A 27,833-nucleotide genomic window follows, 5' to 3' on the forward strand; every position below is an offset into this window, starting at 1 on the left:
GATGCAAGCGGGAAGCTCCGAAACGAGTCGCAAAAAGCGGCGCAGATGAAAAAGACGTCGAAAAGCCGCGAGAAAGACGAACACTACTACGCTTATAAAAGAAGGCACAAAATCTTTTGGCGTAGCAGGCAAAACGAGGCGTTTCGCATCGGCGTCAAAGCCGGTTCGCATGCGTGCGAGGAGCCGGACCAAAGGTAGCAATCAGCCGGGTGAACGTCGGAAGAGTGGGTTATCGGCCAGTTCGACGAAGAGGCCTTTGTGGCAGGAAGTAAGGCGCCAGCGGTGAAAGGGTAGGCCACAGCGCGCATCCTCGCGAAGGAATGTAAGCAGGAGATTAAGAGCTTTGCGGGGACGGGAGTGTCGAAGGGGTCCTAAAAGACAGACCACAATAGCTAAACACCGCTCGGCTAGACCAAATAGGACACCGTCACTTTCTCCCTTGCATTGCTCGGGTTCCCGCCGCCGGATTGACAGAGGACGGCCGAAAACGCAAATGAGGCGTAACGCTGCCGTCCAGCTGGTAGCACGTGCACGTTGTTGCCTCGGGCGTCCTCGCAATCCGGCAAGACCGCGACCGCCGCGTGTGAGATTGAAGTGCGGGACAGCTGTAGTAAGCTGGAGTGTCAGCCACAGGAATTTTCTTTAAAGCATTTTTTGCTCAATTTTGGTTTTAAAGTGGCATTCCTGTGTCCCCTCCCCGGATAGTTTTAGATACAGTTTTTTTCCCTTCTAGATTTTCTAAGGGCATTGTAAGTGTTTTTTTGAGTTACAGGGAAATGGCCTATGGTTAGGTGTGCGATTGGTGTGCTGACGCTCTTTGGATGAGAGTATGATGTCGTGCTAGGGCGCACAGCAATGTGCGTTCTTTAAAAACATGGGCTGACATGAAACTACATCCAGCAAATGAGCGTGTTAGTACACGAGTTGCATTTCCCTTTGTTATTTTAGTATGTGCTCAGGGATCAGGTGAAATTGTTTAGCTGAGCATTATGTTATATACCGAACGTTGAGATTAGGGATGCGTTTTAAGGGTTTTCACAGTTCGGTTATTGAGAGAATAGAGAATGCGTCCAGTTACCTTTTGTAGGTTCAGGCTGCATTTGTGTGGGATTTAGGTATTTGGTTGTGTTTCATGAAGTTAGTCATAAAATTAGCAGAGTAAGTTACAACATAGTGCGGTTGGTAGGAAGCTAGTTTTGAAGTAGTGTGATTACGGTTATATGGGGCCAAATTGTATTTGCCTTTGTGTGCTTTTCTCGCACGGCAATTTGTTCCATCTTTGGTAAGCCTCTCCACATCTATAATTGTTGTAACTTTGGCGGCACGAAATTCTGTCTCAAAATTTTAGCGTGCAGGTTTTTCTTTTGTTTGCGTTTCTTGAAAAGCCTGGAGGGTTTTAAGCGGGTCTAATGTGCTTGACTTCCGCATGGTATTGTGTTGTGTGGTTTCGCTTGCTGTTGTCAGTCATTGTGAGCTGGTTTAGGAGTTGGTTTCGAGTTCGCAGCTGGAGGGAGAAAGCCAGGCCATCGTCCTCGTCACCAACTATTCTCTTCGTACCCAGCGGTTGGGAGCGCTGGCCAGCCGAGATTTTCCGGGTGGCGGAGGAGCTGTTAGGTTTGGCCTGGATATTCGTCTCTCAATCCCTTCGGCGCCCTGTCTGACGGACGCTGTCAGGCAGCAGCGTGACTGATGGCCTCGTCGACTCGTCGGGCGACAGGAGGGCTGGCGTGGCCGGCGCCGGAGCTGGCAGAGGAGCGGCGCTCCCTTTTGATCCCCAATCACCAAGCCGACCGGCCGACTGCCTATGCTCGTCAGGCATTGTACATGCTAGCCGGAGGACGAGACGTCGTGTCGCCAAGACGCCGTTAAACATTCGAGAGAGGCCAACAAAGACAGCGTCTTCCTGGAGGAGACCGACGGCCACCGCAAATCACCCCGCTAACTGAGCGAACAAAATCGGCGGACCCTTTGAAGTATGCGGCCAGGATCGTGGGAACTCTCGACTAACGGCACACACACGACGAGGAAGAGCCCTGCTGGCGCCACCACAGTGCAGTGTTCACGTGGACCGTGCATGCTCGCCCCCCTCACCTGTGTGTGCGTGATTGGTGTTCGACTCGGAGAGGAGGAGCCCGACAGGGCATAAAACGACGCCGCAGAGTGCTGGACGTCGCTCTGAACTATGTAACGTTCAACCACCACGCTCGTGGTTTGGGAAACCACTAACCTTTTCCTTTCTGTAAATATGTGTAAATAATGTCATAAACGCTTGTTCTGTTTTTCGCATCCTCCAACGACCTGCTTCCTCCTTCGTCAACCCTAACAATATATAGTCCGAAATTCGAAGTAACCGAGTTGTGGCCGAATGTGACCAAATTAACGAGAGTTTGATACCGGTGGGAACAGGAAAACACGTCAAAATTATGTGATTTTTAAAATTAACGACTGTAGGATAAGCAAGCTTTTATTATAGTTCATGTTGTTACTATGCTTCATATGGTTCGGGTAACTTATGTCTCCTTTATGTGAAACATGTTTATCTCCATATTGCACACGTAGCACCAATTTGACGTGAACAGTGTAATAGCGCATGAAGCGCTGGTCTAGCAACTGAATAACTTTATTTGAAAAATGCATACGTGTAGAGAAAAACGTAAAACAAGCTTACGATCGGCCAGTGAAATGAATCTCTTGCTCCGATAATGCCACCGATGGCTCACTCATGCAATAGCTGTCCCACTTTGCCTTGTTGTATGCCTCTGCTATCGCACGTTTGCGTTGATCATGGTGGTGGGTGATGATCAAGGTGGGTGACGAGCAGTTGCACCATGCCTGCACTTGGCGATCTCAGAATCGAGTTTTTATGCCGCTGGGGAAATAAAGTCGTATTACGTTTAAAAAACCTGTTTATAGTGCTGAATACCAGCAGAAGCAAGGAGGCCTTATGTCAGGTGTTTGTGGCCTTTTTCCTCCTGCGCCCCCTTTCTGAAATTCAAGCAACGAAATCATTTTTTTATTGTCTCGTTCAGTATTGGTTGTGCTTGGTGCAAGCGTTTGCGTGCTGTAACATGATGAGATGATGAGACCGGATAAGACAACTCTTGCGGACTGAAATACCCAAGTGTTTACCACGACGGCACGGTATATGCAACACTTGCTGTACGGCAAGCCTGCTCTTCGAGAAAGACCCCTTTCGCTTATTTGCAACATGCGCAACCTTCGGTCCGCCTCAGTGGTCTAGTGATTCTACCGTGCTCGGTTGCTGGCCCGAAGGTAGCTGGTTCGGTTCCGTCCATGGTGGCTGCATTTCGACGGAGGCGAAATACTAGAAGCCGTGTACTTAGCCATGTAAATGCACGTTAAAAAAATACGAGATGTTCGGAATTGTCGGAGCCCTGTACCACTGCATCCTGTTATCATAACGTTGCTATTGCACGCAAGAACACTATACGTCATTTACTAAAGCACGCGGATCGTCTCTTTGATTCAGCATTAGTATCGACACCAGTTTTCGAAGATGAGTTTACTGTACAGATCTCCTCAGATGGCACTGAGCAAGCGTGAAGTTCAGCAGTTGGTGGTATTTCGTGCTACTAAAGGAAGTTTTCCAATAGCGCACCTACCGACATCGACATCCGCTTAACGTCAGGGTGCAGTACTAATTCTGGTGAGTTAACGCAGCAGTCTGGCTAATTGGCATGACGTCATGTGCCAAAAACTTTCAAAATGGCCTCTCGTGCGTCAACAACGGAGCCACGGTGCGGTGTGGCCCTAGAAACGTCATCATATCTTGCGCGAGCACGCCACGAGAAGCTCAAACCTTGGCGTGACGTCAGGGTACAGTAGGAACTGAAACTATCTTTTAAAAACATACTGTGAGTAATTTTTTTTCGTGCACTCCCACTGACCAGCACAGTTTCTAAGTTCTTCAGTGCTTGGCCCTTCATTCCCCTCCCCCCCACCCCCGACCCAAAAAAAGAAAAAAAAACGAAAACTAATAATTTTCTGTCGATCACTCTTTTGGGCGCTCCCTTTCAGTTTTTCCTTCATAAGAAACCAGCTTGAAGCTTATTACAGAGAACTTCGCGCATTGTGTCGCCCCGCCGCGGTGGTCTAGTGGCCAAGGTACACGGCTGCTGACCCGCAGGTCGCGGGTTCAAATCCCGGCTGCGGCGGCTGCATTTCCGATGGAGGCGGAAATGGTGTAGGCCCGTGTGCACGTTTGGGTGCACATGGGTGCACGTTAAAGAACCCCAGGTGGTCTAAATTTCCGGAGCCCTCCACAACGGCGTCTCTTATAATCATATGGTGGTGTTGGGGCGTTAAACCCCCCATATCAATCAATTCGCGCACTGTGTCACTGAATTCCGAAAGAAGGAAAAAAAGAAAGCTCCCAGAAAAGACCAACCGGCAACAGATGCGCACCGCATCAAACGAATGCCGATGCGGCTCATCGGTGCGCATCCTTGACAGAAATGCACGTGACTTTAAGAGGCTGTTGCCACGGCGGAAGTTCGTTGAACGTAGCTGAGCGTTCGCCGGGAGTGAAGGTCGCGCGCGCGTCATCTGAGAGCATCCTTTCTGGCTGACTGCACGTTTATCGCTTCGCGAACAGCACCAAGAGGAAACACATGCGTGGAAGACAATTAGACGCTGTCACGAGTGACACGACATTGCTGTGGACCAAGAAGATCTGACGGTATAGTCGGCGCCAAACGAATTCTACGGTAGCTTTATAGGCATAGGCGTTCAATAGAATGTATATATTTTAGACGTAGCTTTTACTGAGTATTAAGAAATAACAAAAAGAAGGACATCTTTGCTCTGGTGTTGCCGAGCCGGCAGGAGCAGCGGTACTCCTTCCTTGGCATACCAGCCAGGCTTAGTCCAGATATAGCCTGTTGAGTCTAGATGCATCTACATTAGCATCGGCAAAGAAACCTGGAAAGCTGATTGATATGTGGGGTTTAACATCCCAAAACCACGATATGATTATGAGAGACGCTGTAGTGGAGGGCTCCGGAAATTTCGACCACCTGGGGTTCTTTAACGTGCACCCAAACCTGAGCACACGGGCCTACAACATCATTGGAAATGCAGCCGCCGCAGCCGGGATTCGATCCCGCGACCTGCGGGTCGGCAACCGAGTACCTTAGCCACTAGACCACCGCGGCGGGGCAATGGAACCTGTGAAGCTGAAGGCCTAGGAAAGCCAATATGTCTGCATCAATTTCACCATCTATTTCTTCTACTTTCTTTCTGTTACTGTTTATCCTTTTCTCGTTTTCTCGCTCATGGCAATGGAGTGATATCGTTCCCATAAATTCCTGTTTTGCTAGCGTGCCCCAGTTGTTTTGGGTCGTTGCATTCCTAAAACGTCCCATTCTATTCTTTCACGCACATCCAATGTTGCTTTCACCCAGCAGCGGCGTCATAAACCTGATCTGGACTCCTGGTCATGTCTCACTGCTGCATGGGCAATGAATGCGCTCACGCGGTTGCTCGAAAGCTCACCCTCCGAGCAGCCGCACGCAGGGAGGTGGCCAACACAGAACTAGGTTCCTCACTTCTCACGTACCACGAAGTCATACCGCATTACGTACGCCAACGACAGAAACACCAACTCCCACCAGAGTCCTTCACACAAGAGGAGGCTGTCGCACTTGGCCGGCTACAGACCGGAACTTTCCCGAATCTGCACTTCATGCATATAATATACCCGACTTGTTATACCGATTTCTGCCCGGGATGTGGCGCTACTCCACAACCTTTCACGTTCCCGTAGCCTACTTCCATCTCCTCCCGCCCGTCAGGGCCGTACCGAGGAAATTTTTTCGGGGGCGGGGGGGGGGGGGGTTGCGTGTAGAATGGCTGCCATTTTTTAAAATTTATACTGGCTTATTTTCGTGAATAAAACAAGTACATCGCTTACTTGTAATAATTCGATGGTACTTTTCAATTATTTGTACCCAAATAAAGAAATTGGTATGTCAACCTCAAATTCTGGTTAAAGCAAGAAATAAGTTTGGACAACAGCACCACCAAAGCCGGGGACACCGCGACCAACGGCTCCTGATGAAGTAACACAATGTAACCGCGGTACAAAAACGGTATGTATGTGTTACAAGCTGCCACTCTAGCGTCGCCAGCGCGAAGTCGGCGACGGGAATGGCAGCAGGTTAGGTCGTTCCGTACGTAAGCAGAGACAGTGAAGAGATCAGAGACGTATGCGGGGAAAAACAAAACTCTAGTGATATTGCAGCACTGCAGAGGAATCTAGGAATATTGCAGAGGAATCTAGTACAACACTTAATACCAACTAACAAAATACATATAAAATCAATAAATCAGCTTACAAGAGAGAAGTATTACAAACTACACAAAACTGACCAACAATAAAACTACAGATGAGTAAGTCTGAAGGTATAAACAGGTGAAGGGATACCTGTGATGACCGGCAGCGTTGAGTCCACGACGATCGGATGCGAGAAGTCAGAGAGAGTTCTGGCACAACTGCGATGTCGGCGGTGTTGCAGCGCTGGTGTTTCCGGGAGGCTAGTGCTTGAAGCCGATCTCGGGCAGGTTGAGCTTACTCGAGATTCAAGTACCAATGCCTACGTTACAGACGTTAATTTCGCGTCACAACTAGACGAATGGCTAAGTTTAGGTGGCCAGCCGACACGGAGCCACAACCACTTAAGGGATAATTCTTGATCTCCTTCTACACCATGTTGGTCAGCAACTAGACTGCTTAGCAAGGCGAAATCCTGCTCTTAAATCGACCTCCGTGTCCCCTGATTCTCGTCCTGGGGGAAAAGAGACCTCTACATGGGTCCAATCATGCACGTTTCATTGTTACGAACTCCACCCTAAAAATATATTGACCACGTCCCTTTTTATTAGGAGAGGGTCCTCAACTGAGCGAGAGTGACAACCTGTTGGGGTTCTCTCATACGGCTTGTCCACAAGCAGTTTTGCCCGTGGGAATGGTCAGTTTCCTTGGTTTCAGCCGGTGCGTCTTGCAGTCTACAGCTAGTTCGGGGTGCATCGCGGCCTTTGACGGCCCTGCCGACGCCGCCGTAGGTACAAAGGATCAAACATCGGCGACTAACGTTTGAAGAACACCCCATTCAGTACTTCCTTGCACTAAAGGCCAGTCTTTTCATGAGCGAACGGTTCCACCGGTCAGCGGGAGAGTGCGGCGCCCGTTAATTTGCCGTTACGCCGGGTCGCAAAAATGGCAGTCCGTGACAGCATGCATGCAAGCAAACAAACAAGTCGCCCGACATTCCGATCTTCTTGTTACCGTTCGCACATTCTGCTTGCTGGATAGTTTCCTCGTAATTGCGAAAGGATAGAAGGGTTGAAGCTCGGGATAGCTGGGTTTAGCTTTTAATCGACTCTTGAAACATAGAGGGAAGTTTAAACGAGGAAGCTTTTCCGTCTCGGCAACTTGCAAAATTCTGTGAGGACTTGTTCTGGGGTCACTTAAAGTTCTCGATGGATTCTGAGCAGTGCTATTCCGGTCAATCTGTCGTTGTTCATATGATTTCGAAGGTAGCTCTTCAGCCTTCTCAGTGTGGAAAAAGTCCGTTCCGGGGTCGACGTCGACACGGGTAAAGTCGCCAGGATAGAAAGTAGGCTGTGGATGTTCGGAAAAAAGTCGCGGTTGCACATCTCTAAGGCCTGTAAAGCACAAGCTGGGCGATTATTTTCTTCGATCTGGCAGCATTTGTTCACCCACAGTGTGAACTCTGCTTCGATGACATTAGCCGAAGGAATGTCGCCAAGGTAAAACTGCACTGCATCATCAATATCAGAAAGACTAGCCGATGCGCAGAATTTCGGCAGCAGCATGTTAAGGCCAACCACGACCTTCTTGTGGGCATCGAACCGGTCTCTTAATTGATTTTCGAAGTCCGCCAGCAAAGGCAAATACACATTCCTCCGGTAGTACTCTTCGGGAGTAGCAAAAGGTACGTTGCTTCTTTGCATCTGCCTTCCAGTGATGCGTGGTAGGGCCATCTCAACATTTGTGATCTTCAGCAAAGAAAGCGACTTCAGAAAAATCTTATTAAATTCCGTTTCCCCACTAGCCCTTTTTGTGGAAAGAACGTCTATAACATTCTTTACGTGATCGCACGCTTGAGCCAAGCCACAGTCAATTTTTTGAAGAAACTTGCAAAGGGGCAGTGTCAAAGAGAAGAGGTCGCTACAGATCTGAAGCGAAACGACAAACTCGGGCTTCGTAATGATATTGAGCAGTTGAGAAGCTTTTGATGAAGTATCAGATGACGCGGCCTCTTCCAAATATTCGAGGAATTGTACAATAGGCACGTACAGTTCAAGGAAACGCTGAAGTGCATCGTGACTCTCTACCCACCTTGTTTGGCAAAAGGAGAGAACTGATTTTCTTTTTTCTTGTGTTAAATCTTCTACTTTGTCTCGCAGTTGGTTCGTCCTCTGTGGCGAAGCTCTCACAAACGTACAGGTTGAGGATACAGTTCCCAAACAGTTGCGGATGCTGGGGAGTTTGCATGCGTGAAGCAGAGCAAGGTTCAACGAGTGGGCGCTAGAATGCACGTACAACGCTTTGGGCGCTGTTTGACGAATGGAGGCTTGGACACCGTTAAGGTGGCCGCTCAATGATGGCGCGCCGTCGTATCCTTGCCCGCAAAGTAGGTTCAGGTCAAAGCCATGACCTCTAAGGCTGTTCAGGATTGTGCTCGCCAGCGCCTTGCCAGTGAGATCGTACACGGGAACGAAATCTACAAAATCTTCTTTAAGAATGGGCACTCCCGACGTGTCGTGTCCAACGTACCTTACACATAGGGAAATGTGGGCGGTGCGAGATATATCAGTGGCCTCATCAGCTAGAAATGAAAAACACGAACTTGAGTTGACGTTTTCCACTATCTTTCTTTGTATGATTTTACCACAGAGGGTGATCAACTCATTTTGAATTTTTGGGCTCGTGTACAGCGCATTCGCCGGAGATGTTTCCATGTGAGCTCTCAAGGCGGCATCTCCACATTTTGCTTTCATCCTAAGCAGTGCGCGGAAATTTTCATCATTTTTGAAGGGCAGCACTTCAGACATATTTATCGGACCAGAGTCGTCTGTGCCGCGAAGTGGTACTTCTTGCCTGCCACAGAAAAGGATTGTTTCTATTATTGGCAGCAAGTTCTTGCGGTTTTCTTCCGCCTGCTTTTTAAGGCCGTGGTCAAGTTGTGTTAAGATTTCATGCTGTGAGCGGGACCGGACTGCTAAAAAGTTCTCCGATAGCGTTGTTGACATGGCGCGATAACTGCTGGATGCGTGGCTCTTAAAGGCGTCCATGGCTTTCTTGTAATTGGTGAACTCCTTAGTTACAAAACAGCCCAAGCGCTGGTGCTCCCCTTTTCCTGCACACTCGCTTGCGAAGACTACGCAATATTTGCATAATGCTCCTTGAAGCTTCTCTGAATAAACAAGCCATGGGTAACGATCTACCCAGTGAGGTTGGAACTTCAGATTCCTTTTTCCTGTGGCTGGTTAATAATAGTTAGCCGGAGGAGTCCACGGATTGAGCAGCAGCTTCTCCATCGTCTCTGGATCATTTACATTATTGCTTTTCGAGACAAACAGTCCCAAGTCGAAAATATTCGCACTCGTCGCACAGAGGGGAGGCGAACCAGAATGTGTAGGTGCCATGCCGCTCACCTTCCTTGGGCATTGCCCAGTGGTAAAGGCGTAACTTTGCCCAGCGTTGACTGTAGAACAAAGATCACTTGGAGTTGCACTGCGGCCACCATCATTTCCCGGCGGCGCATGGGTGTCCTGCTTGTGTTCGTTCTCAGGTGATTCATATAAACCGGTGCATTCTCCTGAGTCGCTACAGAAGTTCGGACGCGCTTGGCTTTCCACCAGTGCTGAGGAGGGTGAAGTTTTATCCTTCGAAGGAGGCGGTTCTTCTCCGTCCGCTTCATCGGTTCGAACTTTATTGAAGTAAGACGCAAGACTCCTTTGCTTCGTTGTTGCAGAGTGTCTTTTCATTTTGCTGCCGCAATCCTGTGCACGCACACAGAAGTGGCCAGTGGCTCCAAAAAGACGTTTGCGACTGCTTCGACTGCCTGGCGTGAACGTCGGGCGATGTTTTCTTCCTCTCTTATCCACTTAACAGTGGCTAGAATGTAGAAGTGTGATGAACGCGCCGGCTCCTGCGTGGCGCATGTGTTTTCTGAACGCCGCTACAGCTGGTGTGCATGCAGGCCCATTATTGTACTCCAGCTGCAGCAAACTGGATTAACGCTACTTAAAGACCTTTTGGAACCTGAACTTGGCAGCGTTTAACGCTAGAACCTTATCTAATGAGGGAAGTCTAGCTGTACTATTCGAGGAGCTAGAGGGTGTTAAATGGGATATAATAGGGCTCAGTGAGGTTAGGAGGTGCGGCGATGGCGTAGTGGTTAGAGCATCCGCCTCGCATGCAAGAGGTCCGTGGCTTAAATCCCGGTGCCGCGCAATTCCAAACCGGATTAAAAAAAATCCGCGTGTTGATGGAACTGCATTAAGAGGCCTGGGGTGCGGCCTCACCGGTAACCACCGCCGGGAACGCACTCCCTCACCAGAGAAGGATCGGCCACCCTGGTGCAGTATCTGGCCACTACCTCCCACATGCATACGTCAAATAACTTACGGCCCTCAGTCCCCAGCAGCTGCGAAGCAACTGACCACGGCGGCGGTCAGATCTGCGACGCAGCAGAGGGTGCTAAGAATCTCTGGATCCGGACAGGCCGCCATTGGAACCTGGACTTTGCAACATTTAACGCTAGAACCTTATCTAGTGAGGGAAGTCTAGCTGTACTATTCGAGGAGCTAGAGGGTGTTAAATGGGATATAATACGGTTCAGTGAGGTTAGGAGGACAGATGAGGCCTATACTGTGCTACAGAATGGGCACGTCCTTTGCTATCGGGGCTTGGCAGACAGAAGAGAACTGGGAGTGGGGTTCCTAATTCACAGAAACATAGCTGGCAACATAGAGGAATACTATAGCATTAATGAAAGGGTGGTAGGTATTGTAATTAAACTGAATAAGAGATACAAGATGAAGGTAGTACAGGCTTACGCGCTTACATCCAGCCATGATGACGCTTCAGTTGAAAGCTTCTATGAAGACGTGGAATCGGCAATGAGTAAGGTAAAAGCACAGTATACTATAGTGATGGGCGACTTTAATGTAAAGGTAGGGAAGAAGCAGGCTGGAGACCAGGCAGTAGGAGATTGTGGCATCGGCACTAGAAACGCCAGACGAGAGCTACTAGTAGAATTCGCAGAACGCAATAATTTGCGGATTTTGAATACCTTCTACCGAAAGCGAGGAAACCGCAAGTGGACATGGAGGAGCCCTAATGGCAAAAATAAGAACGAAATAGACTTTATATTGACTGCTCACCCAGGAATCGTGAAGGATGTGGAAGTGCTTGGCAAGGTACGATGCAGTGACCATAGAATGGTACGGTCTCGAATTCGCCTAGACTTGAAGAAGGAACGACAGAAACTGATACGCAAGAAGCCAGTCAATGAGCTAGCACTGAGAGGGAAGGTAGAAAAATTCAGAGTGTCGCTCCAGAACAGGTACTCGGCTCTTAGTGAGGAAACCAACCTTAGCGTAGATACAATGAATGATAATCTGACGAGTATCATTACGGAGTGTGCAGTGGAAGTTGGAGGCAGGGTAGTTAGACAGGACACTGGCAAGCTTTCCCAGGAAACGAAGAACCTAATTAAGAAGCGTCAAATCATGAAAGTCTCAAGTACAACAGACAAAATAGAAATGGCAGAGCTTTCGAACTTGATTAATAGGCGTAAGGTATGCGATGTAAGAAGGTATAACATGGAGAGAATTGAACATGCTCTGAAAAACGGAGGAAGCGTCAGAGCAGTGAAGAGGAAACCTGGGATAGGCAAAAGTCGGATGTATGCACTAAGGGATAAAGAAGGCAAAATAACTAGCAATATGGATAGGATAGTTAAAATAGCGGAGGAGTTTTACAGAGATCTGTACAGTAGCCGAGACAACCACGACCTTAATACTATAAGAACTAGCAGTAACTCAGATGACAACCCACCAGTAATGATAGAAGAAGTCAGAAAAGCTTTGAAGAGCATGCAAAAAGGCAAAGCTGCTGGTGAGGATCAGGTAACATCAGACCTGCTGAAAGATGGAGGACAGATTGTGTTAGAAAAACTAGCCACCCTGTTTACGATGTGTCTCCTGACGGGAAGGGTACCAGAGTCTTGGAAGAACGCTAACATCATCTTAATACATAAGAAAGGAGATGACAAGGACTTGAAGAATTACAGGCCGATCAGCTTGCTCTCTGTAGTATACAAGCTATTTACAAAGGTAATTGCTAACAGAGTAAAGAAAACATTAGAATTCAATCAACCAAAGGAACAAGCAGGATTTAGAACAGGCTACTCAACAATTGACCACATTCATACCATCAATCAGGTAATAGAGAAATGCTCAGAGTATAACCAACCACTATACATAGCCTTTATAGATTACGAGAAGGCGTTGGATTCAGTAGAAATATCAGCCGTCATGCAAACACTGCAGAATCAGGGCGTAGATGAAGTATATATAAACATTCTGGAAGAAATCTACAGGGGATCAACTGCTACCATAGTGCTTCATAAAGAAAGCAACAGAATACCAATCAAGAAGGGTGTAAGGCAGGGGGACACAATTTCCCCAATGCTATTTACCGCGTGCTTACAGGAGGTTTTCAGAAGCCTAGAATGGGAACAGTTAGGGATAAGAGTCAATGGAGAATACCTTAGTAACCTGCGCTTCGCCGATGACATTGCATTGCTGAGTAACTCAGGGGACGAATTGCAACTCATGATTACGGAGTTAGACAAGGAGAGCAGAAAGGTGGGTCTTAAAATTAATCTGCAGAAAACGAAAGTAATGTACAACAACCTCGGAAAGGAGCAGCGCTTCGAGATAGGTAATAGTGCACTTGAAGTTGTAAAAGACTATGTCTACTTAGGGAAGGTAATAACCGCAGAGCCTAACCACGAGATTGAAGTAACTAGAATAAGAATGGGGTGGAGCACATTCGGCAAGCACTCTCAAATTATGACAGGTAGATTGCCACTATCCCTCAAGAGGAAGGTATATAACAGCTGTATCTTGCCGGTACTTAGCTACGGAGCAGAAACCTGGAGACTTACAAAGAGGGTTCAGCTTAAATTGAGGACGACGCAGCGAGGAATGGAAAGAAAAATGGTAGGTGTAACCTTAAGAGACAAGAAGAGAGCAGAGTGGATTAGGGGACAAACGGGGGTTAAGGATATCATAGTTGAATCAAAGAAGAGGAAATGGACATGGGCCGGGCATGTAGCGCGTAGACAGGATAACCGCTGGTCATTAAGGGTAACTAACTGGATTCCCAGAGAAGGGAAGCGGCTTAGGGGGAGGCAGAAGGTTAGGTAGGCAGATGAGATTAAGAAGTTTGCGGGTGTAAATTGGCAGCAGCAAGCACAGGACCGGGTTAACTGGCGGAACATGCGGGGTGCCTTTGTCCTGCAGTGGACGTAGTCAGACTGATGATGATGATGAAAGACCTTTTCACAGAAGACTCCATGGGCACTGCATACTCCCCTTAATATACGTGAACCCCCAAGAATGCACTCCCGTGGTACAGTCCAGAAAGGAGGTGTTGCTCCGTTCCTGCGAAAAAGTCACCTTTTCACAGACGGCTCCCTGGGCGCCTGCATAATTCTCTCTGGGCTGCGCTAATTAAATAGCCGTGACGCCCCCAAAATGCACTTTGTAGGCTGTGACGTCAGCCTCTGTACTCCCGCGCGCAGCCCAGCTTGGCGGCGTTTTTTTTCTCCTATGAAAGTTGACCACTGGTGCCGGATTGTGTGCCGGCTGTATCCTCGCTTTGTGCGCTTTACAGGAAGGCGCATATAATTTCTGTGTACAGAAGAGGTAGATTTCCTTGCGTGTGGTTAAGGTTGTTCGAAGTTGCTCGGATATGCCAGTATTTCAGTAGATGTCATCTTCGATGATTCGTTTCGGTGGCGAGGACTACAGTTTGAGAAAAGTTTGCCCTGCAGCCTGCGTCCTCGGAATGCGCCGCTGAGTTTTTTCCGCTTAGGGGTTTCGTTCCCTGGCAAATTTGCGCACGTCGTGTTGGTGTTGCCATTGCTGTCGAACTGTTTACCTTCACAGAAGTAGACGCGCTTTTCGTAGGAACCCAAAGCCGACACGTGCGGTTCGCACAGACGGATAACTTCTCCAGCGGCAATGCACAAGGAAAGCATCTGGAATCAATAAAGGAGCTGCTATGGTGTGAAAGACGAAAAAAAAAAAAAAAAGACTCGAAGGAACGCGAGGGCGAAGTGCAAAGCTGTACAAATAGGGCAGGTGCGCGTGCGGGGGAGGGAGCGCTGAGGTGTTCTGATAAAAGGGTAGGTTTGAAGAAAGGAAGAAGAGGGAAGCAATGCCAGGAAAGTTGCCGTGTAACTTTGGCAGCTGGTGGTCGCTGTGAAGGCGTGTAAATATTTTAGTATCACCCGAAAAGTTAAAGCATCAAAAAAAAAAAAAAATTAGGGGGGGGGGGCTCAGAACCCCCTCACCCCCCCCCCCCCTAGTTACGGGCCTGCACGTTAAAACACCCAAATGGTTGACATTCCCGGAACCTTCAGCTACGGCATCCTTCAAAATTATGTTGTAGTTTTAATTGGGATGATAAACCATTTATAATCGTCTGGTTGTCAAAGCTGCTTATGTTTTTCGTATTCCGCATGGGTGCAGCAAGCTGTGGGCGCAAAGGAATGCAAGAGTGTGGGTGTCTAAGCGGCTTGCGGTTCTCGGCACTAAATCTCTATTATCTCAATAGTCCAGAGCTTGTGGAACTTCCTTTGACCTCGAGTCAAGTCAACACCATGTAGAAGACACCTTATGGTCGTCTCCGAGCGTCAACACACTACGTTGGGTTTGCTTTCTTGGCGCTGTAGGGCGAGACAGCATGAACGAATGAATTCGCAACGCGCGGTGCGTACTTTGAGTGCGCGATAATGCGCATTTCTGAAAACGTGTCCTCAGCACCAGTCTTGGTGCAATGACGTCACTGAGGAGTAGAGAGGCTATTGGTCAATTTCGCATTGCTTACTCATGAAGCCTGGGATCGCTGACCGGTCGTGTCATTCCTGCAAGTAGCTTCAAGCCGTATGTACCGCACTTCAATATACGTTAATTGTTAAGAATGCCGAAAGATTCGTCCCGCTTTCCCGCCGTACAGATGCCGTCGAAGACCTTCATCTTCGTCGCCCAATTCCACGGGTCGAGAGGGTGGTCGCCAACACAAAGCCGATGGGAGCGAAAGGGGTTTCGCCAAAGCCACCTAGAAAAAATATCAAGGCCTCCGAATCACCTCCTCCAATCATCAATACGTCGACGATGAGATAACAGCACAGATGGGGGAGGCAGTCAAAGCGACGCGCTCTGCGCTGTGAGAAAGTTTTCACCTTGGCTGCAACTCTACAGCAGCCGTGGTAGAGCGTGCTGCATCACATACGCGCTTGCTATCTGTCGCGTGCAAAAAAAAAAAAAAAAAGCAGATCCCACGTACAGAGAAAATCGAAGACATGCGAAGCACGAATGAAGAAGCTTGTTGATATGTCCCTTTAAAATCCGGACAACGTTAAGAGGCGAACGTAAATTATGCCGTATACATGACCTCTATGTCATGATTACTATGTTTGGACGTGTCAGTTACCATCGTCATTCATTCCAGCAACGTACGTAATACCAAATTTGGTATATGGGATGCCAGCGAAACGGCCGCGAGCACATCATGAGCGTGGTATGTTGCCATGTTCTTACACGACACGCATATCATGCTTAGCATGTTTGCACTAGTGATCCATGGACATCACGTAACACCAAATTCAGTATATGCGAAGCTGGCGAAATGACCACGAGCGCACTATGAACGTAGCACGTAGTCATGTTAAAATGACACACATGTCGTGATTATCATGTTTAAACGTGTCTTTACCTACGTCATCCCTTCGCCTCGATGACGAAGGACACGTAATACCATATTTGGTATATGTGAGGCTAGGGAAAAGGCCGCGAGCGCATCATCATCATAGTATGATGTCACTGTGCTTACATGACACATACGTCGAATGCTTATCATATGTTTGCACCAGTAATATACCTTCGTCATCCATTGAGGTAATGTCACACCAAGTTTGGTATATGTGAAGCTAGCGAAATGGCCGCCAGTGCACTATGAGCCTAGCATGTGGTCATGTTTTACATGACAGAATGTTATGTTTGGATGTATCATTTACCCCCTTCGTCCATTCGCGTCACGTAAAACCAAAATTGGTGTGTGCGAAGCTAGCGAAACAGCCACGGGCATACTATGAGCGTAGCACGTCATGTTTTACATGACACGCATATCATGATTAACATGTTTGAACGTGTCAGTTACCTTCGTCATCCATTCAGGTTATGTAACAACAAATTTGGTATATGTGAAGCTAGCAAAACGGCTGTGAGCACATCCTGGGCGTGGTATGTTGCCATGTTAATTCTTGCATGACACGCAAGCATGTCATGCTTTTCATGTTTCACCACTCATAACTTCGTCAGCAATTGAAGTCACGTAACACGAAATTTGGTATATGTGAAGCTAGCAAAACGGCCGCAAGCGCATCATGAGCGTAGCATCCAGTCATGTTCTTACATGACATGCATCTCATGATTCTCATGTCGGCACCAGTCATATACCTTCGTCGTTCATTCACGTCCGGCAATACCATATTTGGTATATGTGAAGATAGCGAAATGGCTGCGAGCCCACCTTGAGCATGGCGTGTAGTCATGGCTTACCTGACATGCATCTCATGATTTCCAATATATGTATGGTCTGTCACTTATGTTCGTAATGCAGTCATGTCATACCATACCACTCTTGCAATGTCATGTGAACAAAACCACTGTAGCAGCAGCAAGACCATGAAATGTAAACCATGACATACATGTCATAATTTTCATGTTATGACTAGTCACTTATGCTCCTCATACAGTCATGTTATGCCATACCAATCTTGGTACTGATACCATTATCAAAACGGCCAGGAGAGCTAAATGTCTTAGGCAGATAGATAGATAGATAGATAGATAGATAGATAGATAGATAGATAGATAGATAGATAGATAGATAGATAGATAGATAGATAGATAGATAGATAGATAGATAGATAGGTAGGTAGGTAGGTAGGTAGGTAGGTAGGTAGGTAGGTAGGTAGGTAGGTAGTTAGGTAGGTAGGTAGGTAGGTAGGTAGGTAGGTAGGTAGGTAGGTAGGTACGCTGAACGTCGCCGAAGCTCGCTAAAAAATGCTTCACATTTAAAAAAGCCAGGCCTGCGCAGAACGTGCGGCACAGTCGCAGCAAAAGCTGAAAGAGTGGCCTTTATGAGCCTTTTCTAAATACTATTTGGGTAACTGCTGCAAGCACACTTGCTGGGTACTCGCTACACCATGAATAATCATAATTTTTGTGTAGTAGGGCAGCATTTACTATGCTGTCCTTCCTCATTCTTCGAGGAAGCGTGGTATCCGCTACATACTTGCTAGGAATTCTGTGTTAATTGTTGTATGCAGTGTCTGATGACCATGAAGAATGATGCCTGAAGTGGGTATGTGCCACAGTTAATAGGTGATAAAGAAAAAGTTTTCTGATGGGTTGGAGCATTGACGATTCACTCGTTACGCGATTTACATTGTGTGGTGCCTGATTGTCCCTTTGATGCTCTAAACGCTTTATTACTCATATTAACGTGATTCCTTTCCCAACATCAAGCCTGTGTGGCCCAATGGTGGAATACAGGGCTGGCACGCAGTAAACTCAGGTTTGAATCCCATTGTGTTTTTGGCAGCCTTTTATGTACTGAATTTTTTAAAAATTTCTTGTGGTTGTTACAGATACCGGCACCGACACTAAAGCACTGAAGTGATGAAACCCATGTTGCCCTCTGAGAAGCGGGTGGCATCTAATGAGTTGATGATAATAATGATTATAGTTGCGTTTTACATCTAAATGTTTGGGTTTTATGTTCCTAATCTTTAATCATAAGTCAATAAATAGCGCCCAAGTCCGATCACATTTTGTCAACTCGCATCCCGTTCTCCTGTCAGACTCCTAGGAATTAAGCTTCACTCCTGGTCAAAATTCAGCTTGTATACATATTGTCCATTTACATTTACTTGGAGCACCCTACATGGGACAAGATACTGAAGTAAAAAAAAAAACATGTTATGGTATTAGGATACTACTGAAAGCTAGATGTTATTTTGACTTGACCACTTTGATCTCTTTATATTGTGCATTCATTCACAGTCATCTTGACTATCGCATCACTCCATGGGCTCAAACATATCGTTGCCATCTTTCTTCCCTTCGACATGTTCAAAACCAAGCCATTCGTATTCTTGCATGAAACAGCCGACATTCTCATATTACTGATTTATACATTGAACTAAGCGTACTAACTATTGACAACCTGAACAAATTCAATGTGTGCATGTTCGCTTATTGGCTTGTCAAAAAGCATAGCCCTCTGAAACTTTTTTTCATCCAAGATGTTAAATCTAAGGTCACCCGTTTTCCCTCAATTAATACCTTTTACTTGCCCAAGTACTAACTATGGTTTGCAAAGAGTACCGTTTGTTTTATTCAAAGTTTAGAATTTTCAGCCGTTTATTATTAAGTGTGCTTTTTCTGTACCGTCATTCAAACATTACCTTAGCGATTTCATCTTTAACCAACAGCACCATTTATTTATTATTCAGCAAAACAGAACTTCAGTTCGGTGTTCTGATTAGTGCTTTGTTTTCTGCTACACTTCTTTTTCTTTTATGTTTTGCATACGTATTACTTTATGGTCAATTATTTGAATTGCCTATACCATTCATATTTTATGTTGTACTCTGATTAAGTAGTGTTGTGTTTTTGACATTATAATAAGGCCCCCCTACAGTGTTTATGGGACCTTTTTCTGTACTAAAATGTCTATCGCCAGATATGTACTCAATACTACATAAACTTCAAACTTCAGAAACTTCAAAACAGCAGTCCAATTATGACATTCGGCGTATTAGAATTTGACAAATTGGACCTTCGACGTCCAGTGCACGAGCAGACCGCAGAGGCGTGTCATCAAAATGAGTTCACCAAATGCTCCCTAGAAAGCCCTAAAAGTTTGCGAACACGAAGAAAGCAAGGAGGTGTGTCCCGTACGACTCCGCTGAAAACAAACCAACAAATAAACAAGTGAAGCAGAGACGAAACACAAGAAATAGTGTGGATATCTTCTTTTTTGTCACTTTATGTACAGGCTCGACAACAGGCCTTACAAACTATCTGCGCTTGCGCCATGGTCAGAAAGCCAAGGCTTTTGAGGACGATGCGCAGCAGCAGTAATTGGTGCTGCGGGTAATTATGTATACAGGTAACACACATGTGGCGGCTTGGTGAAACTTTGTCGACGTTTGTGATTAGAACGCACTAAGTGACTAGTGTGCACGTGAACAGCTGCGAGAAACACTCGGTAGACATCTAGAGCAAACAACACAAGCAACAACTGCAGGCATGTCCAAAAGTTTTGAGGGACACGCACACATGGTGCCATCTCTCGGCGGCAGTCACAGCACTTCGCCATGTTAGAAAGTGAAGTACGCGACGAAGAAAAAAAATCGCACCAGACCAGTAAAATAGAGGTCAAAATTGACTCAGGCTCCTGCGACTCACTGGAATATTCTCGCATTATGCTGCTGTCGTCCCGACGTCTGGGAATGTCATATTATATATATATATATATATATATATGCCTAGACTTCGTGACAAACATTGTGATATGATGGTACGAAGTAACATCGGGACCATAACTTAATTCATTATATCCGATGCTCGTTGTAACAGCAAAGGGAAAAAACCGGCTCTTACAAATCAATAATCTAGCTTGTGCAAAAATCGCAAATACAAAAGTGCACGCACTGCGCAGAACGAACTCTTCCTGTGGTCCATGCTCGACGGAGCCTCTTATACTTCACCAGTTTTAGGCGTTGTGAACCTTACACTGTGCCAGTCATGTCCCTGACACATACACTGCTTACTTTTGACGAAAACTTCCGCAACCTTTAGGATAAGGTATTAAAGCATTCATTTTTGTCACGACTTTTTCAACTAAAATGCGGTCACGAAACGCCTGTCAATTTTCCTTTTTTGTGCTACCTTTCCAGTATCGATACCCACACGATTTCAATATTACTTTTTTTGTTACAGACGATGTGTCGACGGATTTCGAGTTATCAAAAAATAAATGTTTCTTATACGAAGCATGGCCACTCAAACTTAGTATTTAGTTCGCTATATCCCATAATTCATTGTAGGAGATATTATGACCTTCATTATTGCGAAATTATGCTAAGAGCCCACAGGCTACATGGTAAGATATTAAAGCGTCCCGAAAACCCGCACACTTTGGGCCACTACGCTGGAATTCTGTTGGAATATTCTGAACAGCACTGAGAGTCAAATTGGACGACTATTTTTCATCTTCCGGCATGACACGCATTACTTCTGCCCCTGTAACCGTTCAGTTATGGCTCCGAGAGATGGCACCACGTGCATGCGTCCGCGTTTCCATAGAAACGGTGCGACAAACCAGGGCTCAATTTCGTGACCGAACGAGGCACGGGGATCTGCTGTGTTGGCCTTGCAAACATAATCAACGCACCCACGTGACAAGCACAGTGACGTGATCAATGACACTACACGTGCGCCACAATATCAGCGCACTTTCACAAGGCCAGATGCCTTTAGAGGTCATTGGAGAACTAGGAATACCATATTCAGGCACACAGTGATGCCAAAGTCATAACTGATTAAGGATATGTCTTGAGGTACGGGGTGCCAAAAACTTCGGGAAATGGCAGTGAGGAACGCTGTAGTAGATTGGACGACTGGGGAGTAATTTCAACAACCTAAGTACACGGTAGCGGCGTACTCAAAATTTTTCTTCTAGATACACCTTTGCCAGGAAGTAGCAGGTAAAGCGTTATAACACTAAGCTGCATTTTTTAATGAGGGACGACATGCAAGAGCATTCGTGAATTTTGGTTTAGGTGCACGTAACTTGACCCCAGCCCGTCAAAACAAAACCAGAGTACCCCCCCCCCCCTTCTATGGCATGCCCCATAATGAAATCAAGGTTTTGGCGTGTGAAACGTCCCCCAAAATTTACGCACTGTCACCAACGGTTGTCACGTGCGCGAGTTCATTCTGCACCTGCAAGAGAAACAGCATACAGCAGGCGCTACACGATTGTGCAATAAACGCAGGTCACAGATGATGAAGAGAGGTGTCACACTGCAAGGCATAAAAGTGAGACAAGCTTGTCAAAAAATTGTGACAAGACTGATTCGCAAAACAACAAAAGTATGCGCCCAGGTTTCAAGAGACATTACCGAACATGCCGCAAAAAGAATAGAGTGAAAGATTTGTACATCAAACTCAACAAATGTAAAAGCATTCGACATAAAGCACTCAAGCACATTAACTAAAGCTGGTGACAACAATTAGTATAAACGCAGTGCCTAAACTTCGTTTAACAAATGCACGAAAGATGTAACATTCTTTGGCATAACATAGTACGTAAGCGTCCCGCATTAAGTCGTCCGCAAGTCGTCGCACTCATATCGCAGCATTGTGTTTTTGCCGCGTTAACAATGACAAAGGAAAGCACAAGTGCACGAAAAATCACCGCAACAAAAGAAATTTGACTTGTTTGGTGCGCCGAGTACAGAGTTGACAAACGTTGACCGATATAATAGGCGCAGGTGATGTACACCTGTTCCGAGCACTTACCGTATCCTGGCTAAAATGCCAGCTATAGCCAGGAAAGTACAGCGAAAAGGTTGGTTTTTCTGGATATATATGGCACTCTTAAAATAGACCTTGTTAATATCACAGTGCTTCGATATTCTAAGGCGGTCTTCTTTTTTCATCAGAGAAAGAGAGGGCTGTATACGTACAAAATTACACATCAGCTTGTTAAACAGAATATTATTGAGAACCAAGAGACAACTATGCCAAGAAAAGTATAAGATAATGTTATTAGAAGTAATTGTAATGTAAGTATGAAGAAAGAAAAGTGGACGAAAAGACCACTTGCCACCGGCAGGAACATCGGATGTTGTATTAAAGGTCGCAGGTTCGGTTCCTGGCCACGGCAGGGCATCTTTTTGTCCACTTTTACTTCTTCACAATTACATTACAATTACTTCTAACAACATCCCCTATACTTTTCTTGACATAATTGACTGTCAGTTCTTATTATTATCACATAAAAAAAAGAAACCTTTACCTTGCACGTCTTTCCGTCGGCTTGTCAGGCACACATGCATAACGTGATGTGTGTTGCTCTTGCGTTGACATCATGCACAGCCGGGCATGGCGCCAGCGTAAAAGCAATGCGCACGTGCTTAAGCAGAGCAGGGGCAAGGACTCTGCACGATCATGGATGTACCTAATTATGCAAAAATAAGTAAATAAAATAGAGCTAGCATCGAAATCCAAGTAGCACGGCGACTCCTATCCATCATCTATCCATCTATCCATGGCAAACATCTGTCCATGACTTCAAAGACTAAAATAAGGAGCGTACCAGGCTGTCTCAGTAGTAACTGGCTCTGAAAAAATGTATTTTCGCAATTTGTAAAAGTAAATAAAAACATCGCAAGGGCCGCCATATTTAGTTAGGGATACCCTATATCGCAACATTTGCAGCAAGGCGTGCTTGACAAGCCCCATACCCTGAAGACCGCAGCAGTGGAACTTCGACTCGGCGTCACATGAGGAGGGTGGCGGGATGGCACCGGCAAGGCCACGCATCACATCACCTGCAAATCTTGAATGAATAACAAAGCTTCCGCGTGGTATCTGCATCTAAGCATCGCTTTTTTGCTGCGGTCAACGGTTGGTTCGTGTCAGTTACGGGTCGGCCGCCTACGACCTTGCCGCGATCGCTATTTTAACTATACTGGCTTGCCGCTCTACCACTGGCATCACTCGTAACGTTTCTGCTCAGGTCCCGTGACCTCGAGCTATCGTGGTGGTGCAGATTAGTTGACACCTCTAAAGTCAACATCGCCTAACAGCACGACTCAGTGATCGTAATGTGTGCGTTAGGACACAATGTGCCATCTGTATACCCTGTCTGAAATTTGCAAAGCAGAAAGGTCACATAGTCGTGGCAAAGGTCTAACGCTAAGAGCCTGTGACCTTCTATTTGTGCTTAATCATTTGTACTTTGCGTTTGAATGCTCCAAATATTTCACGATATGAAATAGTTGCCTTTGTCAAATAATTATAATACTAATAAAAACTTCGTAATATACGTGCCATGTGGCTGCTGCTTTATAGAGGAGTAACATTTCTACAACTTCGGTATTTCACTCGTGCCTTATATTATGTGAGAGTTCTATCTGTATTCTAAATCACAACGTGTAAATGTCAGTGTCTGTATATTTTATGCATTGTATCCCACAACAGAGCCTGTACAATTTTGTAGAAACACCTGTGACCTTTGGCTCCTTTTAGAGGCGACGTCAGGCCGAGGCACGGGGGGGGGGTCGGCATTTTTCTCGCCCCGCCCCTTCGCACTTCGACCCCCAACAGCCTCAAAGCCAAGGAAGGTGGTTTGCCCCCTCCTCTTCCATAAAAAAAAAAGGAAGAAAATAACATTGGCACCATCCCTGCCTACTTGTTGTTTTTGTGTATAATAAATATAACCCTTTGTTGCCTTAGAATGCAAAGTCCTGTTTCTGTAAAAATAGGAGGTCTGGCATTTCAAAATTGCTGCTAAACGAGGCACGCTGCATCACCATGCAAGGCTCGTTTAAAGTGCTAAGCCTACCCTTTTTTTGGCACACATTTGACGCATGTTGTGCTTATCTATATATTAACAGTTCTTAAGTTGCTAAAAACAACAGTGCTGCTAGGGGCACCGTCAGTCATGACAGTACCACACCTTGCAGTAAATGCTCGTTCCCGCCAATCGCGAGACCATGTCAGTATAACAAATCGACTGGTTGCAACTGGTTGCAAAGCGACTGCTTTGACTCAGATGCTCGCTGCTCGATATTTCATAGCGCAAGCATACCCTCTGAACTAATCATGTGCGATGGAACAGGACGCCTGCTTATTTTACCAGGGCAATGACAATGCGAGCCATATTTGAGAAGACGGGAATTCTGTGAGGCGACGAGTATAATTCGCTATCAGGTGTGAATAACAGTCGTTTCAAGTCGCTTTTTGATAACCAGTCGCAAATGGTTGTACGACCGGCGCGATTCGCATGTGAGAACGAGCATTAAGAGTTTGTGAGTTGTACTGGGATTAATTGCACGAGGCAGTAGCCCCAACGCAGATTCTCAATATGAACGAAAGTAGAACAAGAAAGTTATTATAATCAGGCTGCTGCTGCCACAAGGCACATTTTTTCCTCACATTCCTTAAACGTTGTGTGAACCACAACATATCTGCCTAGTAATGACAAAAACACGCACTTGTAAACCTGTGAGGCGAAATTTCTTCCCCTAGGCAGACCTCAGTATGAAGAGGAATAACGCTCGTGAACTTATGCTCAGAAATTTTTTTTGTGTTCATTGCAGCGACATTGAAGACGTCATGCTATGTTGAAACCGTATTTGCGATTTCGACTGACTGACCAGGGTGAACAGGTCTCTCTCACTGTACACTTTGCGACTTCAAATACAGAAATTGTTTAAAGGGGCGCATCAGGATCAATGATAGTCGTGCTCATGTGGATTATGACAATGAGGACTCAATCCCGGTTAATTCCCCAAAGGAGCGATATGCCAAAAGCAAGGTCGGTAACCACAGAAATAACATCTGTGTAAGCTATCGACAGGGGCTACAGTTTGTACAGCTTTGTTTTCAATCCACGAGGTAGCACTGCAGGGGTGACATATATCATGGCCTCAGTGATGCTCCAAAGAAGGGCTTCTGGAGCAAATCATGAAGGCCGTTCATATACACACAGTTCATGATAAGCGTGGATCGTCTTGTCAAAACTCACTCCACACTCGATCTTGTGAGGAGGCACAGCTGTTTCGTTTTGCACTGAGCCACGAAGAAAAATGCCAGCGACAAAAAGGTTCAATGCTCAAAAAGGTTCAGCGACCACATTTGAGCAACAACAGGCTGACGTGGCACACAAAGAATGTATGCCTCTACTAAAATGTGTGCTCGAACAGTGGAGGATTTGTGAGGTCGGGCAGTGAAATATAGTTAAGCTGTCACGATTTCGTAACGGTCAGCTATACAGGAGGTGAGCCTTGGCTTGGTAGGCCGAGGTTTAGTCAATAAAATACATTAAAAAAAAGAAAACGAAACAAACATTAGCGCCGCAATATGATACAACAACAAACAAAGCTACACGGACTAGAGCAGCAGACGAATATGAATATGCATAAACTGAAAATGTTTACACTGGCCAAGGGCATGGGCTGCGGACATCCAACAGGCAACACAGCAACCGCATTCGCTGTCACATTTTTATCTTGCCAGATGCGGTAAACAGGGCAATCACCGCAGGCAGTTTGAACGTCCGTTGATTGTAGAATTTCCCGATCGCACAAAAAGAGAAGGAGAGCCAAGGAACGAACGAGCAAGGCCTTCGAGCTCTGCTACCCTGCAATGCGTTCAAAAAAACTGTCGCCGACACAAAACGCGGGCGAAATTCTTCACAATGAGCGTGCGTACAGTGGGCTCACCGCTAGGGTTCGCTTTGCGAAGTCACTGGCATGTTTAAGCCTAATTCGACAATAAGGCGGTATATAACAAGTTGCAGGAAGGATGACACGTTTACGAGGCAACCGATTTTGACATGGAGCGAGGGACTGCTAATGTTTGGAATCCAACTGCATATGTGAGCATGCTTTTTCGTATAATAAATGTGTTCTCAGCTCCTTCAGTCCACAAGTACTCATTCTTGCATAAAACATAATTAATGGCCATGTAGATAACAAGATCTAATCACGTACGCTGCAACGCTTGTATCGATCACGTGATTCGCTGTACGATATGAAGAAGTTGCAAGAGACCAGAAGATAGAAACGCTTATCTCAATAAATCTTAAAGCCTCAATAAATATATTCACACTTAGTGACGCCTTCTAAGCACGACCTATCCAAACTGCTCAGCTAAAAATGTTGACATCATTCGGTCTGTGACTCTCAAGTGAAACAAGTTTTGAACTTAGCCTATTGGTCACTTTGGCTATGCAAAGACAGGTGCCACAAAAAAGTGCACTGTAAGTGTATAAACAGTGTATGCTTGAACTCTTTTCACTCTAGGTGCCAGAATACGTATAGTTTCTCGCTCCAATGTGGTGGGTAGGGGACATTTTTGAAGGAGCAGGAGACGCTTGGAAAAAGAAGGTTATCGCATATGTGAAATCTTCAGCTACTGTCCATCGTTACAGGCACGATGAGAAAAAAGTTTCCTGCCGCAAAACCAAAGTTCTGTAATTAAACACAAAAAGTAGACCCCATATTCTCTTGGTATACACCTGAGTACTCAAGCTACGCAAGCAGACGTCAAGATTTTCGAGGGGCTGCGGATAAGCCGTTTTTCACCATCTACACAGACTCCGCCCCATCGACAGAGCATTGACACTTATGTCTTGTTTGTTTCTTTACGTGTGCTCAGCCGTAAGCATATACAGGCAGTCCTACATGCGATTTAAAAGCACAGGTTTTAAGACGACCACATCCGGGCTGTCTAGCAGTTTTGCTCGCTCCCTCTAATATTCAGGGGTGGACGGTGGGGTTAAGCTGCTTACCAAAAAGCACGCTTTGCTCAAAAACATTGTTTGATCAAAATATTGCTTTTGTACACGCGAAATCCTGCCTTTTTCTCTCTCTTAGAAGGACACATATATGCACCCACACATACAGGCACACGTACAAACCGAACAATCACAAGTAGGTATAGCAGAATTCAAACCCAACTCCTCCCGTCAAAAAAGTGAAACTTGACAGAAAGATCTCGCATCCGGGTCAGCGCATGCAGTACGACAGAGGTCCTAGAGTCGCAGGCAGCGCGTCGCGCCCGCAGGGACGCTATGCCACATCTACAATTCGGACCAAATGATATGCGTGGTTATGCCGTGGCTCCCGACTGATTAAAGAGCTATAGCGCTTGATATGCAGCCACAACAATTGCATGACTCACTTTGGCCTATGCTTAAAAACATCTGCACAATCATTTTACCACATTTTATAAGCTTTTGCACTGTGCAGACATTGCAAATAGAATCCACTACCTGGGCATCCACATGTCGTAACCATCTGGTCTGGTTCGCTGCGTTTTTGAGGGCCTAAAAGTGATCTTTGGACGAGCGTTCCTTTGGTCACTGAGCAGCGAACGTTGGTGGGGGTGTGAAAGGCGATGTTCAGTTCATTGCAAGGATGACACTACAAACGTTCGTGCAGCGGTCGTTTGGTGGTGCCACCTCACTCGTGCCTTGGTGGCTGCGGGCTTGCGATTGGCTGTGTAGTAGAGGGGGCGTCGCCTGCGTCGCCTCCTCCTGGTCCACAGCTGCTGCTGCTACTGCTAGCTTCGTCAGTGCTGAACCAGTGTTTCTTGAGGGAGACGCTCTCGCGTAGCGGACTGTGCACTCTGCGACAAATGGTGCTAAGGTAAAGATTTTTACATTGGCCCACCCT

General features: G+C 46.2%; 2 protein-coding genes across 3 annotated transcripts in view; both read right to left on the minus strand.

Moving 5' to 3' along the window:
- Nucleotides 1-407: 407 nt before the first annotated feature.
- On the minus strand, nucleotides 408-22,971 carry LOC142774332 (zinc finger MYM-type protein 1-like). Its single transcript, XM_075874727.1, has 3 exons — nucleotides 22,893-22,971; nucleotides 8,822-9,530; nucleotides 408-615 (listed from the first exon to the last, which is right to left on the minus strand). Exons 1-3 carry the CDS (start codon nucleotides 22,969-22,971, stop codon nucleotides 408-410), a joined length of 996 nt encoding a protein of 331 aa, XP_075730842.1.
- LOC119181597 (rho GTPase-activating protein 45-like) overlaps nucleotides 19,377-27,833 on the minus strand; it is a 255,502-nt gene continuing 247,045 nt past the window's right edge. For both annotated transcript variants that reach the window (XM_075875919.1, XM_075875918.1), the window contains one exon: nucleotides 19,377-27,786. In XM_075875919.1, the coding sequence (XP_075732034.1) occupies nucleotides 27,621-27,786 (166 nt within the window). In that variant the 3' untranslated portion in view covers nucleotides 19,377-27,620. The remainder of the gene's footprint in view (nucleotides 27,787-27,833) is intronic.

This window comes from Rhipicephalus microplus, chromosome 10, assembly GCF_043290135.1.
Source record: "Rhipicephalus microplus isolate Deutch F79 chromosome 10, USDA_Rmic, whole genome shotgun sequence".
NCBI lineage: Eukaryota > Metazoa > Arthropoda > Arachnida > Ixodida > Ixodidae > Rhipicephalus > Rhipicephalus microplus.

Coding starts and splice junctions, on each gene's coding strand:
- LOC142774332 (XM_075874727.1), bottom strand. CDS start 22,971: ATGCGTGGCCTTGCCGGTGCCATCCCGCCACCCTCCTCATGTGACGCC. Junction 9,531..22,892: donor CCACTGCTGCGGTCTTCAGG/GTATGGGGCTTG, acceptor ATTATTAACCAG/CCACAGGAAAAAGGAATCTG. Junction 616..8,821: donor CACATTTCCCTATGTGTAAG/GTACGTTGGACA, acceptor CTGACACTCCAG/CTTACTACAGCTGTCCCGCA.